The 13,570-nt window shown below is 42.4% G+C and overlaps 1 protein-coding gene across 6 annotated transcripts in view; it reads left to right on the forward strand.

Annotated features, from left to right (window-relative positions):
• Positions 1-9,073, forward strand: part of SAMD12 (sterile alpha motif domain containing 12) — a 427,734-nt gene extending 418,661 nt beyond the window's left edge. For all 6 annotated transcript variants that reach the window (XR_014843452.1, XR_014843451.1, XR_014843450.1 and 3 more), the window contains one exon: positions 612-9,073. Coding sequence is in view for 3 of the 6 variants with exons in the window: in XM_085021822.1 (XP_084877948.1) it covers positions 612-634 (23 nt within the window). In the remaining 3 variants the exon portion in view is untranslated. The remainder of the gene's footprint in view (positions 1-611) is intronic.
• The last annotated feature ends 4,497 nt before the right edge of the window (positions 9,074-13,570 follow it).

Raw genomic sequence — 13,570 nt, forward strand, 5'->3', positions numbered from 1 at the left:
AAATCTGTTCCAGCATTCCCAAGGTCAAAAACAAGGTTGCCATTCAAACAGTTCGATCTGGTCAAATTTTAATGACTTTGTCTAACTAGTTGCCAACCTGCTCAGCCATTCTGACTCTTCAACTAGCCAACTCAGGTCCTCCACCTGTACTGCTTCCAGTATTTCCTTCTAGGTTTTGTCCTAGGAAAGCTTCTTAATGAAGAAGGAAACTCCCTCCACTCAACTCCCCCCGCCCCCAGAAAAACGCTTCCACACCATCCCCAATCTGATCTTGTTCCAGATCAAGTAAATGCGTGAAACCCCATCCTGTGTGAAATAATTTCCCAAACCACAGCCTTGTCATGGGGCTGCGTGCCAGTTCCAGGCATCATGCAACTTCACCTCTTCCTGAGATGGATATCTTCCATGCTCTGGGGGAAGAAAAAAAAAAAAATCCAAGAATCCAAGCCACCAGAAGTTCATCTTGGAGTTGAATAACTGTTACCTGCACTAGAGCTTTCTCTTTGACCTGAGGATGCTAAGGTTTGTTTGAATAGGATTATTAACTCTACATCAGTATATGGAACTAGAAGGAACTAGCTTATCATGTTTTCTTCTTTTTCCTCTTGCAGCCTCAACCGAGGGTTCTCCATAGACATGGTTAGCCTTCCAAGCTGCTGTCCTGCCAGTCGATATGAACATGGCCTGTTCCTCACAGAAAGACGAACTCTTGATGCTGCCAGAAGATATCCTTGGAGCATTGACAGATTAACTGGATTAACTGGAAAAAAAAAAAAATTCGGTCAAGATCATGGGCTTTGGAAAGTCTTAGTTTGCTATGGATTTTTAAATGAGGTGCATAATATACAGTGCCAACTTGTTCCAAGTGGTCATTGGCAGACCATTAGCTGGAAAATAGCTTCCAGTTTTCATCACTGTGCATAACTCAAGCTCCCTCGGGGAGCTGTCTGTGCCCTTCACTAGAAGTCCTGTTTTAGCATGGCAACTACTGGATTATTTTATTATGTGTGCAGATGGCATGATGTGTTAGAAAAAAAAAATTACAGCAGTTCTGCAGTCTCAGTGGAAGTGTTCACAATATTAGGCCCTGGTAGGAATGTAAACATGTCTTGATTGTGTTAGTTACGGCGTCTAAAGGTATTTTGTCCAACTCTTAAGCACTTTACATGACAACACTACACGGAAACGAATCCACACGTTCGATACATGTGAGACAACCGAGTCTTTTCTTCTTTCTTTTTGTAAATCTTGTCCTATTTCTGGCTCAGACTGTCCAAGACAAGACTCCACTCCTGGCACAGCCCTGGCTGTTTGTGGTAGATGGTGAAATATGGCCATAATACTGTTACACTTAATCTCTTGACCCTTGGCTGAACAGCTGGATGTCTTAGAGCACCAAAGGGAAGGAGAGGTGAGCCTGGAGGTGGTACTGTCTTACCTCTTGTTTCCTCTTAACCTGGGCACAACTGGCCATGTGCACATGCAAACACTCACACACAGGAGGCCTCTCTTTGGCCAATGTACATATTCTTTCATTCTGTAGACGCGTTCATTCAAAAAAAGGAAGGGGGTGGCCATCTTTTGATCATAGACTATATTGGGTAGATGGTGAGGGCAGCTAAGTTGCAGTTTCCCTGGGCAGTCTGACTTTAACACTTTGGAAAACTTTCTAGGTCAAGGTTCGATCACAGCTCTGAAGAGTAAAAGCAGCAAGTGACCCTCTGCATGTCTGGAAAAGCAAGAGGTTCCAGTCCCACACTAGATTTCTTCCTCAGTAGAGAAGCTACTAGTCCCTTTTAATTCTTTCTGGGGTTCTACATGCCACTAATTTTTTTTTTTTTTTTTTTACTATGTTTTACAACAAAGCACAGTCCTAGGAAACGGGTCAACTCAGTTATTGCTTGTCTTTAGGTATTAGAAAATTGTCCCTGTAGACGCATCCTACATCATGCTTTAGCATTTTTTTTTTTTTCCTGAAAATGTAAAGTTGACTGAACCACAGCCTCAGCACAGTGTGTTCTGAAGGCCCACAGTCCCAGCCTGGGACCAGCAGGCATCGGGGACATTTCTTTAAATGAATGTAACAAACCTGGGACCTGCCAGCACAAGCAAGCTTGGCATTTTAAAGGGTCGCCAGACACGCACTCATTGTCTGTTCTCCCCACATCTTGCCTCCCCTGGGGATATCAGGAAATGCACAGCCCATTGGAAAACGCCCCCGCCTGAGATTTGGAAACGTGACAGGGAAGGAATGAGAGCTCCAAATGTGATTGGGTGAGTCACCCAGCGAGATGACTCACCACAAGCCTGAAGGCTGCAGTGCCAAACAAGGGGCTTCCCAGAGGGAACTCGGAGGAGCTCAGGTCACTGCCAAGATCTGGCCCTTGGGTGGGTTGGCGTCAGGACCATCAGGCCCCCAGCAGACCATCATTCTTTACAAATCCAAAATTAGGGGGCCAAACCCTGGCTGGCCACCTCAGTCTCACTGTCCATCACATGAGGTTCAATTCCCATGACAGAGCTCCTTCTAATCTTTCATTTCTTCCTTTCTTTATCCAGCGAGCGTTTATTGAGCACCTACCATGTGCCATGCACTGTGCAGGGGCAGCAACAGTATACAAGGTAGACTCCCCTGCCTTTATGTTAGCTCTTCCTCCCAAACACCAACTCCAGCCCACCTTTTCCACAATGAAGACTGAATTCAGACAGTGTTTTTCTCCTACCAGTGTAACCTGTGTGCAAATGCACAGGCTCACACTTTGCAGGCAGTGCCCTTGCTGAGGAAGTGGGCAGGACAGAAAGAGGAGGCAGGCCATATATTCACACCCTTCATGTATAGCCAACCCTTCCAGTGCCCAGATTTAGGTGGTAAGAGCTCCCCCAAGCAATGTTCAGTTGCTTCCTTTAATATCCACCCTGCTCACTTATCCATCCTTTTTACAGGTAGAGCCATTCCTCATGATACTGGATTCTGGGAAGCCCCAATGCTATGACTGGTCCTGGGGACACAGAATTGGGCCTGAGGAATTCAAATGAACTACTGCCAGGTGCTGAGACATTGTAGCTGGGAATGAACTGGTTTAGCTGGGAGTGCTCTGAGAACTACTGTTAACACCCTTAGAAAATTGGACATGCTTTATGGGGCAGATGTTCATGATATGATGATGGTGGTTCATCCTTACTTTGGCATTTGCAAAATATGTTCTGAACATGAGTAGAGTTTTATAGCTTTTTTCGAGTCACAAATGTGCTGGACAATGATTAAAAGATGATGGCTGAAGATGGAGATGGGAGAAGGCAAAGATGGAAACAATGAAAGAGCCCCATTGACGATGGTGTCTCTAAAAATGCCTTAATTCCTGGCACATACCACATATTTGCATGTGAGCTACTACTGTTTTCCAAACTGTCAACCTCGGTTTGAAATCATTTGGGGGCATAGTTTTGGAAACGTGGTGGCCTATAATCTGAGCAGTTACAAGCTAAACCAGCAAAATAGAGAAATGATTTCCTTCACAGCCTTGGGATTCTTTGTTATGCATTGATCCACAGTTACCCATGGTTACTTCCTGCTGTGCTGTACCTTCTTCCCAAGATATATGTAGGACGTTTTACCTCCTAGAAGTGCAGAGATGGCTGTGGTGAGTTTTGTTTAATGGGAAGCAGGAGACAGGAAGGTAGGGGATAAATATTTTGACGACTAAGGGCTGTAAACTGTGGATGCTGAACTTTTCCTTAAACCCAGGCTGCACCTTTTATTTAAAGGCTGCCCCCCCCCCACACACACACACATGCTTGTTCAGGAAAGGCACTCTTGGGAGTGAGCCAAAATGAATAATTATCAGACTCTTGAGGGGTACCCAGGGGATAAATTGTTCCAGCTCCAGAGCTGAATTTAAATATGCAAAGCATCAGTGGTCCTGCCTCAGTAAAAAGCAAATCCCTTCAGTAGATTAAGCCTACCTAGGGGGGCAAGAGACCCTATCAGCTTTCTTGTGGGCGTGGCTCATCTTCAAGTCTCTGCGCAGCCTCTGTGAGGTGTGTAACCGCCCCGTGGACTTCTACCTCCAGAATACAGGGAAATAACCCCGGGTTCCCTCCGGAGTCCCTTCTCAGTTGCTCGGACAGTGGCTAATAGTCCTTAGATCTGAGGGACTCCTTCCTGGTTTTTAACCTTCAAGGGGAAAAGGGACATCAACCTTACGTGAGAATATAATGGAAGCATTAAAACTTCTAATGGGCGTACCCCCTTGTTCCTTGCAAATGTTTTCTTTGTCTGCAAATGTCACATAATCGATTTTGGCGCGGAACAATGGAAGTCTCACAAAGGAAAAGTTTTCAAGACCCCCTTAGCACTTTCATTTTGCCAAAACCTCCTCTTTCAGTGCTTCAGCGGCTTCATTCTTTGTACTGTTTTCCTCTCCATTCAAGTAATTTTGTTACTTGACAACTAGACTTAAAGCTGCCATGGTCTCTTTTTAAAAGTCTAATCTTTGAAAATGACATCAATTCCTTTATGCCTTAAAGGCAGTTTTATTCACCTCTTCCACAACCCTCTCCACTTCACTTTCTTGCTTTGTTTTGTGAGGTGTGGTTTTTTTTTCCTCTTAATCTCTTTCTTTTCATAATATAGTTCCTTGGGCAGATTTCAAGTATTCCGCAAAGAACCCAAACAGAAAAACATAGTCGTCCCCTTTCTTACCAGTTCTGACTAATAAGTCCTTGTTGAGCTTGATCTGGGTGAAAGCTTGGTGCCCAGACCACACTGGGCAGGAATTCTCATCGTCTGGAGAGTGGCCGGTCACTGCAGTAATCAAAACAAGACCCGCGACTCACGAGGAAGGACAGACGGCCTGGGAGATGCAGCTGCTTGGGCACAGCTGGGGACTGTGTTTCAAAGACTAGCGGGTCCTGTCCCTTTGTTTCTTTAGATGTGCATCTAATCCTGTAGCCAGAGAACTGTCTTATGAATTCTGCTTTATCAATGTGAGTGATCCCTGGCTCCGCTGCACAGCTTCAAGGTCAGAGAGGGCTGCATTTCCATTACTTTGCTCTGGTGACTTCTGCCTCTAGTAAAGAGGCAAGAAGGCTTCATTTTTTAAAAATGTTTTTAAATAAATTTTATGGGGGTCTCATTGACTTAACAAAGTTGCATTAGTTTCAGGTGTACAGCAAAGTGAATCAGTTATACGTAATACCTATATACCTTCCAAGGAGGCTTCTTTTGAAAGCTAACCACCTGTGGAAAGCTTGAAAAACTGGCCAGTTGCACAGGGAGGTTTGGCCACCCTTTAATAAAAGGAACCAAATCAAGCTTTCTCTAGGGATTCTCATTTGGGAAGTTGGCTAGGAGGATGGTATCAGTACAGGCTTTCTTCTGGCCATTATCTTGGCCCTGCAGGGAAAATTCTGGGCAAGGAGGACAAGCACAGAGATCTAACATATTTAGAGTGCAATTTGCCCATGACAAATCTAGAGGAGAAGTGCCATGGAGGAAAGGGCTGGTTTCAGACCTCCTTCCCAGCAACACAGACTGAGACATAATGTCCACAGAACAACAGAAAAGGGGTAGCAGAGGCTTTGTAAATCTGGACTTTCCCATGCCACGTTGGGCTATTTTAAAGCCTTTCAGAGCCCCAAGCATCCTTACTTCAGAGGCTCCCAATTATATCAAGCGCTCGAAGGCACCAACAACATACACCTAATAAAATTTCAAAGTAGCCATGTGACTTGCATTGCTTTGCAGGTGACTGGTTGACATTAAGTGTTACAGCTATTTAGACATTAATTCTGATTATGCAATTCCTTTTTACATTTTGAAGCCAGTGGTTTGGGGTTTCCATCGTTTCATTGTTTGTTTTGTTGTTGTTGTTTTCCAAACCTCAAACATTTACAGAAGCCTTAGAAAGGCTCTTCGACCCAGATCTTTTTGCCTGAAGCACAGAAATAGAAACAGCCCTCTGATGCAAACAAGGCAACGGTTATATTAATCCAACTTTAGAGATGCTAGCACCTAAACTCTTTAAGACCCTGATGACTCTGCTGGTTGCCTTCTGCATTGTTTATAGCCTTTTAAGTTTCAGTCATTTGGATCAAGGGAAATAAACAGGCTGCCTTCCCATGGCCTTGCCACACCAGCACGCACACAACCACTACACATGGAATCCTAAGCCAGATTCATGTGCCACAGCACACAGATCTGTTTCCGGTGATCGTATCTAATTACCATCCCCGACCCAACCCCCCATTTTCTATAAAAATGGATTCATATGCTTTACTCTAAAAAAAGTTCTAAAATGAGATTCGTACTCATTAGATCATGACTTCTCTTGGGGTGGGGGAATTGACTTTGCGACATAACCTTGGAGAAAAATCACTGGCTATTAAATGCCTTGGTGATTGCTCCTGTGCCCTTCCAAAAACCGATGTTGGACTTCTCCCATCTCCCCAGAGGTCAGCCTGGCCTCCCTCTCAAGCAGCACAAATATCATGAAGATACCTTTGGAAGTGTCTAAACAGACTCCCTATTCAAGCATAATTCCAAAAATGGGATTTGAATCAAGGACTGCCTTGATTCTGGGTTATGTGATCCCTAAATCAATTCCAATTCTTTAGATATATATCCACAGCATTTTTTTTTCACCTGCATCCTCTATGTTAATGTGTTTGCATCAGGGGCTACACACTAACTCTGTCACAACTTTTGACAATGTCTATGCCACGTTCCCATTCCGTGCATCAAGAGAAGACCAAAAACATTTCCTTTGGTACCAGCCGCAGAGGTTCTGAAGTACAGAACCAGGTATTTTTTCACATCAGAAGGCCCCTGTTTATAGGTAGAAACTTTAAAGAGAAACAAGGGAAGGGATATTCCTATTTGAACTCTGGAATCTGTTTTTTCATTGTCGTTCGGGTCTCACCTCAGAGCACCCTTCTCTTTCTAGAAGCAGCAGCTTCTTCGGGGAGTGTTGGCCCCCATTGGAGGTGGTTGGGATTCCACTTGCTTAAACTTACAGGAAGGGCACCGTAAGGCTCTCTGAGGCTCTGCGTGAGTTCTCCACTCCTCCCTTTCTTTCACCAGTAGAAAAATGCTATCCTTACAAGGCCATGTTTGAGGAGCCCTCAGTTTAGCCAGTGAACCTCCACGTTACAGAGAGCTGAACAATGCCAGGTTCTTGACTGTGCCCTCTAAGCCTCAGTCGTGATTGGCACAGAAGCAACCAGTCTGCTGAAAAGCCGAGCCAGCACAAATGTTTTGAAACGAATTCCACTGAAACTCTTGTTTGTTACATCATACTTGCTGTAGTTCCAGTTAATCCAACTATTTAATATCATGAGGTACTAAATTAAATAGCTGTACACAAAATTTTAGAAAAGATCAATATTGTAACAAAATTACATATTAGCAGTAAAAAGTACCCAAGAAAAGAAAATATTGATCCATTGTGGTTTCTATACTTGAGTTATTCTTAGGACTCTGGAGAGACTGGCACTGCTCTGATAAATGAGAAGATGGCTTTCTTTGGTCTTTGAAAATGTTTATCGGAGTATAGTTGAATTTGCAATGTTGCGTTAGTTTCAGGTGTACAGCAAAGGGACTCAGCTACCTATATACACGTGTCTGTTCCTTTTCAGATTCTTTTCCTATATAGGTCACTACAGCGTGTTGAGCAGATTTCCCTGTGCTGCACAGTAGGTCCCCGTTACTCCTCCATTCCATATATGGGGAAGACGTTTTGAATTCGAGAATACGAACTTGAACTAAGGGGAAACTGCCTGTCTCTCTGGGCCTCTGCTCATCTGTTTGGGATGCTCCCTGTTCCATCTTAGCAGACAGGGTTGTTGGGAGGCCAAAATGAGCAAAGGGGAGAAGCTATGCTGTACCACCCATATCTGTGTATTCATCCTGGTGAGCTGGGCTATTGGCTTTTGTCAGTGAGCCCTTTTCTTTGGTTTATGCCTTCCCTTCATAGCTCTTATTACTGAGATTCCATTCTGGAATTTTGAAAAGTAAAATAAGAAAGTTACCAATCAGCATTCTGAATGCACACCCAATATATGGCGACTGGTCTACAAAGCTCATGGTCAAGGTGCCCATTCATCCCCACATCACCTCCCAAAGGTTTAGAGCACTAGCCGAGCGGAGCTCAGTGCAGGTGAAGATTGCCAATCCCCGGGGTTGAAGACAGCCCATGAAGTTGACAAATTGAGGGTCACAGGAAGCAGAGAGCCACATCGAACTTCCTTGATGAGCTGCCATGTATTAGTCTTTGTGCTGGGAAAGAAAGAGGAAGAAAAATGAGACAATGTGAATTGCATGTGAGACCAGGGCTCTCAATTGAGTATGAGAGGGGGAAAAATCCTGCACAAAAAACAAAACAAACAAACAAAAAAAACCTAGTTCACTGTTTTGCAGACACTAACAAACATGGCTATAAAAGCACATTTTGTAACACAAAAGCCTACGTAGATCGTAGACATGTTTATAGCATCCTTAAGTGAGTAGTTAAACCAGCAGTCTGAATTCTCTTAGTCCCCTGAGTGGTTAATTAAATATTTTCCTTATTCATTGCCCACAACTGTGGTTTTCCCCCTCTATGCACCCTAGAAAAATTCCCAAGACTAGACTTAGGAGGACACAAGCCGGTTATGTGGTAAAATAAGAGTGCCTTTTCTGTTGGATGTTCATTTTAGTGCCCTGCATTTCCAGGGCATACCATGTTTAGAAACTTTTTTCTCTAAACGTAGGAATTACTAGGCACCACGATTTTGAAATACCAATTTCCATATCTTAAGCAGCTGTCAACTTGCCAATTCCCTTTGGGTCTCCTTTACATTTTCTTATAATGTTTCCTTGTGTTTTGGGTTGCCCTCAAAAAGAGTTTTGGGGGGGCATGACTTTTTAAATTGATAGAAATGCAACTGTACAGATTTTTGCCCCCTTGTATCTGTGAGCATGATCTCTATCAGGCTTGAAAAATCTGCTTTATCATTTTGTATATTTGACTATTTTGTATTCAACATTACTTGATTCCTTATGTGCATGGCGATGTATTAAAATGTGGGATTTCTATTACCGTGTAAAAGTGTTTTGATTCTGATTTTCAACATAGATCCTTGGGAAAAAATTACATTAAACTTTTCATTTCTATTTTCTTCAGCTCATCAGCTTTGCAGAAGAAAAGGGAAAGTTAACAGCATTTCATTTTCCCTGTGTTAGCTAATGATGCAATTCAGGGTGGAAAATTGTCCTCAATTATGCTGTGTTTCCTGGAGAAATAATATATGTGGAATGAATTGGTGGCCTCCCTCCAGCTTCCAGCACACAGAATTCCCCCAGCACCACATCCCACCAGCACGATGGCTATTACTGTTGAACGCTTTAGTGCTGAGCACAGCTGGGCAAAAGACACAGTTCTCTTCATCTGCAGATATGCTAACACCGTGGGAAGAAGTGGGACCACAGATCTTGGCCCACCAATTTGCTCTCACCCCCAGAGAGTCTTAAGACCTTATAATAGCATGATTGGTGGCACTTCCCAGCACCTCCATCTCCATCTCTCGCAGGTGATGACCAAGTGTCACCTGTCTGTATTTTATCAATTGAGATGCCTTCAAGTAACACCTGCCTGGGAGATCTGGGATTAGACACTGGTTCTCTAGCTCAGCAAACATTTGAATATGCTCCACTCTCAACCATGTATTTAAAAGACACCAACATTTTCCCTTCAAATGAAAAAAAAAAAAATCCACTGAGTAATAGATGCAGCAAATATAAACAATAGTCCGTTTTATCTGCTCCAAACTACAATTTTCACCCTTCCCTTTCTCAAGGAGACATGGTCATGAGTACTTAGAGCCACGGTGATTTTACTGAATATGATGAATTGCCTCAACTTGTACTAGAGAAACACTTCCTTCCCAGAAAGGGAAAAGCACATGTCAACCGCAGGAAAAAGAAAGAAAACACTCACTGCCCTTTTTTATTATTATTATGTGTTTACTGAGAATCTAGTTTGGGGAGATTGGGGGGTTTTATCCCCTGGAAAAGATTTCCAAAAGCAAAACCTGTGATAAGCTTTTAGTTTTAGTTTACTGACTTACTAAATCTGTCTGCATACCCTGTTGCTCTAAAAGCACAATTTTCTCCCACTTTCTATTCATACAAGTCAGGAACATGGAAAATGGGGCACGTTTCTGTCAGTTAACATTTTTAGAAGATGTAAAACTAGAGAGAGCCATATGAACTCCACATTGTCCTTGCCTTGGCTTTTCTTGGATCATTTATGACCATTCTGTCTCTTGTTTGTCTCTTATCATTTCCTTCCTTTTCCCTCTGTCAGTTCTCTGCCTTTAACTTACTGCCCAGTCTGTGTGCTTCTCTTTATTCTTTTCTCTGCCTCTATCTCATCTCCTTATCTCTCCCTTTTCCCATCTTAGTCTCTCTCTTCTAACCCATTTTACCCTTCTCATTTCTTTCACATCTCTGTAGGACAGGACACTCATCTGTGTTCATTTCCACATCTCTTGGTACATAATAGTTGCTCAACAAAAGTTAGGGGATCTGAATTAAACTTGGTGCCACATTCTTCCCAGCTTATTCCTCTCCTTTCTACTGAGCCTAGTAACTGTTACTAACACTTCGTTAAGCAAATTAACTCAGTAGTAAAGACTAAAGCCAGACGTGTTTCCTGGGGTGGCTAAAAGCTTTTGGTAGCAGGTAACCTAGCTCTAGGTAACCCAAGCCAAAAGTAGGCAGAGTCCCCTAGGTACCACTTTGCCAGTACCAGGAGGTCTTTCCTGTCACCTCATCATTTTGCAAACTCATACGTACCTGGGTAAATGTGGTGGCCATCTTTGGACCAAGGACAGTGATGTCATGAGAAGTTCACCATCAAAATTATGGTTGACCTAGGATGATTCCGAATCGTATAAAATTCCTTCATGGGGGCTACGAAACATACTCTGTGGTGCCAGATCTTTTGTTCCAGAGAAAGCTGTCCTCAGCTGAGGTTTCTTATGGTGACTATGAAATTATTAGACACTAATTTCTTTCACATCTATTCTTATGACATATAGAAATACAGTGTAAAAGAGCTTTCCATTACCTTTCTTGATTTTGTACATATATTGATAAAAATCAACTAAAATAGGAGCCTGAATTAAGACAACCACCTTCTTCTGTTTTTGTATGCAACTGTGGATTTGTAAAGTGGGACTGGATAATGAAAACTGTATAGAGTTGTTTCACAAGTGAAGATGTCTCCCTTCTCATGAGAAACAAAATTCCTTGGTTCCTCTTTTTCTCTCGTGTCTCTATCCTTTTTGGCAGTGTAACCTGAATAGTATTAGGTCTCCCATTGCCCAGTCTCTAGAGGGAAGTCCAAGAGGGGAATAAAAAATATATACGAAAATAACTCCACGTTTTATTTTGCCCTTCGGCAACTTCCAAAGCAGAAAGTGTACTCCAAAAAAAAGAGTGTGGGTCTGTGTTAAACAGAAAATATCTTCAAAATCCTCCTTCCCATCTACACCATCCTCATCATCCATCTATAGACAGATGCTTCTCTTCCTTAGACCAAATCTTTCTCCTTTGTCCACCGCCCCCCCAAAAACCAAGAACTCTCCCAGCCACTAGACTTTTCTGCTTCTGGTCTACACTTTTTTTTCTTCCATCTCCATTGTTCTCTTCTAACTCTCAGTCCTTTTTCATGGAACTTTTTCCATGTTTGCTTTTCCATCTCTGTTTTTCTATATCTGTCGCCCTGATTCTACCTCACAAAAGCTAGTAAACATTAGCTTTCCTGTAGTGAGCAAAGGAGGGGAAAGAATGTGATAATACAATATTGTTCTGAATAATTTTCTCGATCGATTTTTCATAATAACGCTTGCCCCGGAACTGTAGAATAGATGATCCAAAAATGAAGAGTAACAATTGTGGTTGTCATTGAGGGCTCAGATTCCATCTCCAGAATGGAAGCCATATGGAGATTGAAATCTTTTTTATTTAATATTCATAAATGGATCTTGTGCTATTTGTTCTGTATGCCAGGAACTGTGCATGGTACTGGATTAAGTGATGGTGACTTAGAGATGAATGACATTTTTCTCTGCCTTAAGATTTTACACCCTAAGGTACAGAAACAAGGAGCTCAATTTAAAAAAAAAAAAAGGAATAAGTATCCCTTATAAGGAGTTCCTACTGTGCACAATGGGTTAAGGATGCTGCGTTGTCTCTGAGGCAGTGCAGGTTTGGTATCCAGCCTAATGCAGTGGGTTAAGGATCTGGCATTGCCACAGCTGTGGTGTAGGTTACAGTTGCATCTTGGATTCCATCTCTGTCCTGGGAACTTCCATATGCTGTGGGTGTAGCCAAAAAAGAAAGAAAAAAAGAAAGAATCGCTTATGAAAATGCAAATATCTCTGGAAGGATAATAACTTAAGCCTCAGTCATTCTCAGATACTGGGATTTCAAGAGAGATGCAAGAATGTTTCTTGTGGAATAAGCTCTGAAAATATGATCTATTTTCTCCACTACTAGACACACGTGATGCATATTAGCGTATTAAAGGCTCTGAGACTAATCTTGCAGGTTATAATTATATATTTATTTAGTACAGCATTTTCAAAATTCATTCAAGCATCATCTATATTCCCCCAGAGGATACCAGCGAATGGTCCATGGGACAGGCACTTTTGAAAATGCTGTGCTAATTGATCGTCAGCTTGGTGATAATATATTATCTCAATCAGGTGAGTATAACACCCCTCAGGAAATAAGAGGGTGCAAAAGATGGGTCCTCTAGTCGGTGATGGAGGCCTAAGGGCCAGAAGATGGACCAAAACCAAATCTGCTTATTTCTATTAATTATGAAGCGCTACATAGTCAACTTTTGAGCCTATTGCATAATCCTGCCACTAGCCATGGATGGGAGAAGGGAAAACAGCAATGTGACTTTGGCCAAGTCTCACATAACTCTGGATTTTAATCTTCTATTTTGAAATACTAGGGGTTTGACACAGATGGGCTCCCATGTCCATTTAGCACAAAATTGTAAGTCTAAGTATAATTTTGTACTACTCTATCTCTAATACTTTTTTTTCTTCTTATGGCCACACCTGCAGCATATGGAAGTTCCCAGGCTAGGGGGTGAATCAGAGCTGCAGCTGCTGGCCTACACCACAGAAATACCGCATCCAAGATGCATCTGCAACCTATGCCACAGCTTGTGACAAAGCTGGATCCTTAACCCACTGAGTGAGGCCAGAGATTGAACCGGTACCCTTACAGACACCATATTGGGTTCTTAACCTGCTGAGCCACAAATGGAAATCCCTTATCTCCAATGTTGCTTTTAAATAGAAATTAGCACACATTTAAAAATCTAGAAGTTCCACTCCACTCTACCTTATTCTTCTTCTAGAGACTGAAGACTTTTTATGTTACATGATTTTGTCTCACAAGTATTATGGGAAATTTTTAAAGGAAACAAGAACTTGGACCACAATTTGAGCAATCAGTCAAGTACACAGACGACAGTTGGTAACCTCACAGACATGAACAGGTGTT

The sequence above is a fragment of the Sus scrofa genome, chromosome 4 (assembly GCF_054392235.1).
Source record: "Sus scrofa isolate SSC_HxYL_T2T_F1_AM1 chromosome 4, Sscrofa_HxYL_maternal_Yorkshire_Landrace_v2.0, whole genome shotgun sequence".
NCBI classification, from domain to species: domain Eukaryota; kingdom Metazoa; phylum Chordata; class Mammalia; order Artiodactyla; family Suidae; genus Sus; species Sus scrofa.